Genomic DNA, 6,000 nt, shown 5'->3' on the forward strand with positions numbered 1-6,000 from the left:
AGTCGAGGTACAGCTGCTTTGAATCGGGATACACTAGAGGCTACCGCTGCAAGATAAAAGCTCAGAGGGGTATGTGTCCCTCATCATCATCATCTTATCTTACTTCTTATTACTCTCCCGGGTGCGAGCACTACGGCCTATCGTGAATAACCACGATGATTATTCCTATCTTAATCGCTTCTCTCATTTCATCGATTAATGCTGTATCTATAGTATCCCGTTCACAGTCTTACTCTCAGCCCGCCGTACTCGGCCCCCAAACTACAATAACCATAGGTAATAAGGTCATCGCTCCCGATGGCTTCGAACGCGCGTGAGTCTATCGCCACGACACTCCAAGCTCGCTCCTGATCTTTAACAGAGCAACTGTTGTCAACGGCATGTTCCCTGGGACCATTGATTGCAGCCCAGAAGGTGAGCTCCCGTCGACCTCCTTGTCGTGCACCAGCGCTGACCTCACAATAGGGAGATAACTTTGCTATTGAGGTAGTGAACGAGCTCAAAGACGAGTCAATGTTCAAGAGTACCAGCGTCGTAAGCAGTGCCAATCACCCGCGCATTTCTTAATTAATCTTATTTGCCGCAGCACTGGCACGGTATCTTCCAGAATGGGACGAATTATGCGGACGGGACGTCCTTCGTCACACAATGCCCCATCGCACAGAACCACTCTTTCTTACACTCATTCTCCGCCCCGAACCAAGCAGGCACTTACTGGTATCATAGTCATTATTCCGTCCAATATGTAAGCAGCTCTTGAATTTTGCGCACGCAGCGGAGGACTGACGTGTGGAACAGTGTGATGGTCTGAGGGGAGCCCTGGTGATCTATGATCCTGATGATCCCTTGGGATACATGTATGATGTCGATGATGGTGAGCGAATAATTGGTTCACATTAACCCCCTGACCCTCATATGTTACCAGCGAGTACGGTAATCACACTTTCCGACTGGTGAGTTTTAGGTACATCCGTAACCTGCCGATTAAAGTAGCGTTACTAGGTATCACGTCGTGGCCCCAGTCTTGCGCCACATCATAGGTACCACTGCCAACTCTTCGCTCATCAATGGACTGGGTCGTTATGTAGGCGGACCCGCGTCTGATCTTGCTGTGATCAGTGTCGCACAGGGAAAGCGATATCGCATGCGGCTGGTTGCAATGTCCTGCGACCCAAATTTCCAGTTCTCCATCGATGGCCACAACCTTACAGTCATCGAAGCGGATGGACAGCTGACCGAACCTGTGGTGGTAGATGAGCTCACGATTCTTGCGGGTCAGCGCTACTCTGTGGTTCTGGTAGCCGATCAGCCGGTGGATAACTACTGGATACGCAGTCTTCCTAATTTAGGGGGTGCATCCTTCGTGGGAGGAACGAACTCTGCTATCCTGCGCTATCAAGGCGCCCCGCAGGTCGACCCGACCACAGTCAGTACAACCCAGGTCCAATTGGCAGAGACCGACTTGCATGCTCTGATCAATCCCGGTGCTCCTGGAATTCCAGGGTACGGGAACGCAGATATCAACCTCAACCTCCAGATTACTAGTCCCAACGGAACATTCTATGTCAATGGTACCGCATTCAAACCCCCCACCGTTCCTGTTCTACTCCAAATTCTCAGTGGAGCTCAAGACGCGTCTCAGCTGCTCCCAAACGGGAGTGTAATCGTTCTAGGAGCCAATAAAGTGGTGGAGTTGACACTGTCAATAGTAACCGGTACCAGGTGGACCCGTGCGTCTTTTCCTTTCCTTTGATCCTTATGTGTCTGATCTATGTTCCATGTTGTACCAGCATCCCATACACCTTCATGGGGTAAGTCCACCTTGATTTCGATGACATGTTTGATTGGTACTGATGACGATCATTAGCACACCTTCGATGTTGTACAGAGCGCAGGCAACAGTACTTTCAATTATGTAAACCCAGTTCGCCGCGATGTGGTAAGCGCTGGCGTCCCTAATCAACAAATGGTTATACGATGGACGACCGATAATTCTGGTCCGTGGTTCTTGCATTGGTATGTCATTATTTCTCTTCAGCCACCAAGAATGGTACTAACTCTGGGCCAAAAGCCACATCGACTGGCACCTTGATGCGTATGTCTGTCAACGCTCTCGTGAAAGACATGACTGATTCTTTGTATTCAGCGGTTTTGCCGTGGTAATGGCAGAAAGTCCCTCGGACACCGCTGCACATGTGAATCCCGTGCCACGTAAGTCATGCTTGAAGAGGCAGTACTTTCATAGCTGAACTGCTTTATAGAGGACTGGGATCAGTTGTGTCCAATCTTTCACTCTTTATCACCCTTGCAATTGGGGGGCGGAGGTCGCTTTTCCTATGAAGAAGCAGCTAATATGTCCACTAAACTCTTCCCACCATCACCCCTTCCCTAAATATGGTAGAACGACATCATAATCATTTTCGTTTCCTGGGGGCATCATGTTTACAGCATGAACTGCATACCGATAATGTATCTTTGTATTCCAGTGCTGCTATAATTAATTTCTGCCCCTTCATAACTAGGTGCCGTCACTGGCGTTGACCTTGCTTGAATGATTAGTAGCCGCCTAACTTCGTTAAACTTGTTTATTTTAAAATACAACGATTTCTGTTAAGATACTACATTTCCTAGCTATGGATTCAACTGCTTTAAGCCCGAGAATCTTAATTTAATTAGTGAATTTTCTGGCGGAGGTCGCACATCTGACTAGAGTAATATAATTGGGGTCCGAATAACACGCCCTTCATACACGAGACAGACTTGCCTGTATCTAGTTTGGGTATGGTTAACTGTTCTATCTATACTCGATCTATTTTCTCGTTTCCGCAGTGAGTTCTATGTTTCCCGCTGTTCAGTGTACAGTGCCTTAACGAACTCGTCCGACAAAACCCTAAAGTCCTAAAGTGGGTGTCGGAAGTCATTGATCAGGGATTCTGGGACCTATATATATATTATTGATGCTCCACTCCGCCCATGTAACCCCAGGCTATTATTAGGTCAGGCCTTGTCACCACATGCATAGTATCTTCGCTGGTTCAGAAGTCCAATACCCAAGGCTCCCTTCCCAGCCTAGTCGAACGGCCCGTGCGGGAATCAATAAGATAGCGGACCTGGAGTTTGGATCGCGTTGATGTACTTTATCACGCGCGGAGTTTTGAACTTTGAAGCGCCAGACACAGCAGCTAGTTTGCAATAACGCCACCGGTTTCGACTCAATGGTCCATTGAGATTGGAACATCCTCAGACCACGTCCACGCTAGTGCTAAGCAAAGACTGTCTGTGAAGTTTCTCAAATTTCAATTCCACTGGATTCGAAACTACGTCGTTCATGAGGAACTCAACTGGCTTTGGTCTGCTGCCGCAATCACTGTTGCTAGTAACTACCATAGCCTGTCAACTCCGTGAACGGAGTCTCCATTTCATTACATGCGCGGTTGTCCAATCCTTTATGGTGCCCGACTTGCGCCATTTAATTACGGCACAGCCATCATAAAGCTTGCCGCTGCTGGCCGTCTCCTTCAAAATTCGTTGCCGAGACATTTGAGCGTCTGGTGCACAGTTGGCCATTACCAAGGTTCAGACGGGCCACCACTAGTACACCCTGCGGCAACCAGGTTCTAATCCTAGTTTAACAGCGAAGCTATTCCTGTTTGGAGGTATTATGTCCATATTCGAAGAACAGTCTCCGCTCTCGATACCGCTGTCGTGTTGCTTTGTGACATAGCTCTGGGCCGATACAATGATGTTACTAATCCATTTTTGCAAGGGAAGGCGCAACATCGACTTTGGTGTACATTGCATTCCCGTGCAACGCCGCAATTGAAATATTCACATCCGGCGGTTTCTAACCCATTCCTCGGATCCACTTACCCATCTCAGGTCTGTGCCAAAAGTTGTATTGATTTGTGGTTGCAAGCTAACCTGGCCCACATGATTTATTTTATCAATGCTGGTGCGCAATCTTGCGACGGCCACAGGAGAAGTGAATTATTGTTAGCATCTAAGTCCAACTTTAGCATCGCTGATCCGTCATACAGCAAAATCTTGATCGTTGCTGAATGAGAATGAAGCCATGAAGGTACATGCCTGCTCCAGACCTTTCCAGGATCTCATCTGATTACAGCCTGATCCCTCAGTTTCCTTTCGCATCGCACAGCGACGGTATCAGTTAGACAACACAAATCTCCGCGATGACATCGGTCCTTCCAGAGTAATCATCACAATTATCTACGCTGCTGAACACTTGATATTCATGTTTCCTTTGATCTGTTCCAGGACACGAGCAGGTTGGCACTCAGCTCCTTTACAGCATGTGACCATTCCTCCCAGACAAAATCTAGTCCGATTTTCTCGCACAGCATACCTGACCAGTACTAACTATCTGCATTTTTTTTTCCCTATGCTTGAAGAGTTGCCTTCAACTGACGTAGAAACCTGACACTGGCACTGCTGTGGAACATCTATGACCACCTGGCTGTCCTAGCCGTCCGACTTATTTTATGTTTTCCGAGTCATGGTTGCAATTGTGGTACGCCTTCATTCTTCAATACGTCGGCAGATAGTTGCTAACTCCAAGAGCAGTACACTGTTGAAATTCAGATGTTCAGGGCGCCGGGGATTGCTGAACAACTGATTGTGGAGCGATCACACCCTGGTTAACATTAGTCGAGGTACAGCTGCTTTGAATCGAGATACACTCGAGGCTACCGCTGCAAGTAGTACAAGATAAAAGCTCAGAGGGGTATGTGTCCCTCACCATCATCTTAACCTGCATTGCCACTACTCTCCCGGGTGAGAGCACTACGGCCTATCGTGAATAATCACGATGATTATTCCTATCGTATTCGCTTCTCTCATTTCATCGATTAATGCTGTATCTATAGTATCTCGCTCACAGTCCTACCCTCAGACCGCCGTACTCGGCCCCAAAACTACAATAACCATAGGTAATAAGGTCATCGCTCCCGATGGCTTCGAACGCGCGTGAGGTCTATCGCCACGACACTCCAAGCTTGCTCCTGATCTTTAACAGAGCAACTGTTGTCAACGAATGGTTCCCTGGACCATTGATTGCAGCCCAGAAGGTGAGCTCCCGTCGACCTCCTTGTCGTGCACCAGCGCTACCTCACGATAGGGAGATAACTTTGCTATTGAGGTAGTGAACGAGCTCAAAGACGAGTCAATGTTCAAGAGTACCAGCGTCGTAAGCAGTGCCAATCACCCGCGCATTTCTTAATTAATCTTATTTGCGCAGCACTGGCACGGTATCTTCCAGAATGGGACGAATTATGCGGACGGGACGTCCTTCGTCACACAATGCCCCATCGCACAGAACCACTCTTTCTTACACTCATTCTCCGCCCCGAACCAAGCAGGCACTTACTGGTATCATAGTCATTATTCCGTCCAATATGTAAGTAGCTCTCGAAATTTGTGCATGCAGTGGGGGACTGACGTGTGGAACAGTGTGATGGTCTGAGGGGAGCCCTGGTGATCTATGATCCTGATGACCCTTTGGGATACATGTATGATGTCGACGACGGTGAGCGAATAATTGGTTCATGTTAACCCTCTGACTGTCATGTGTTACCAGCGAGCACCGTGATCACACTTTCCGACTGGTGAGTTTTAGGTACATCCGTAACCTGCCCGATTAAAGTAGCGTCGCTAGGTATCACGTCGTGGCCCCCGTCTTGAGCCACATCATAGGTACCACCGCCAACTCCACGCTTATTAATGGACTGGGTCGTTATGCAGGTGGGCCCGCGTCTAATCTTGCTGTGATCAGCATCGCACAGGGAAAGCGATATCGCATGCGGCTGGTTGCAATGTCCTGTGACTCCGAGTTCCTGTTCTCCATCGATGGCCACAACCTTACAGTCATCGAAGCGGATGGACAGCTGACCGAACCTGTGGTGGTAGATGAGCTCACGATTCTTGCGGGTCAGCGCTACTCTGTGGTTCTGATAGCCGATCAACCGGTGGATAACTACTGGATAC

At 48.4% G+C, this 6,000-nt stretch overlaps 2 protein-coding genes across 2 annotated transcripts; both read left to right on the forward strand.

Annotated features, from left to right (window-relative positions):
- Positions 1 to 155: 155 nt before the first annotated feature.
- BJ212DRAFT_1544493 (laccase) lies at positions 156 to 2,566 on the forward strand (the record flags this gene model as incomplete). The annotated part of the gene is made up of 12 exons (XM_041341863.1): positions 156 to 313; positions 362 to 414; positions 470 to 534; positions 587 to 745; positions 799 to 874; positions 926 to 953; positions 1,003 to 1,708; positions 1,791 to 1,811; positions 1,868 to 2,016; positions 2,072 to 2,095; positions 2,147 to 2,211; positions 2,262 to 2,566. 12 exons carry the CDS (start codon positions 156 to 158, stop codon positions 2,390 to 2,392), a joined length of 1,635 nt encoding a protein of 544 aa, XP_041187089.1. The 3' UTR covers positions 2,393 to 2,566.
- A 2,259-nt stretch (positions 2,567 to 4,825) lies between these two features.
- BJ212DRAFT_1486605 (multicopper oxidase-domain-containing protein) lies at positions 4,826 to 5,981 on the forward strand (the record flags this gene model as incomplete). Its single annotated transcript, XM_041341137.1, has 7 exons — positions 4,826 to 4,983; positions 5,033 to 5,084; positions 5,135 to 5,203; positions 5,255 to 5,413; positions 5,467 to 5,542; positions 5,594 to 5,621; positions 5,672 to 5,981. Coding segments are annotated over 7 exons (852 nt in total), but the record flags the coding sequence as incomplete, so codon positions are not given.
- Between the last annotated feature and the right edge of the window lie 19 nt (positions 5,982 to 6,000).

Source organism: Suillus subaureus (assembly GCF_016647635.1).
Source record: "Suillus subaureus strain MN1 chromosome Unknown BJ212scaffold_56, whole genome shotgun sequence".
In the NCBI taxonomy this organism is placed as follows: Eukaryota; Fungi; Basidiomycota; class Agaricomycetes; order Boletales; family Suillaceae; genus Suillus; species Suillus subaureus.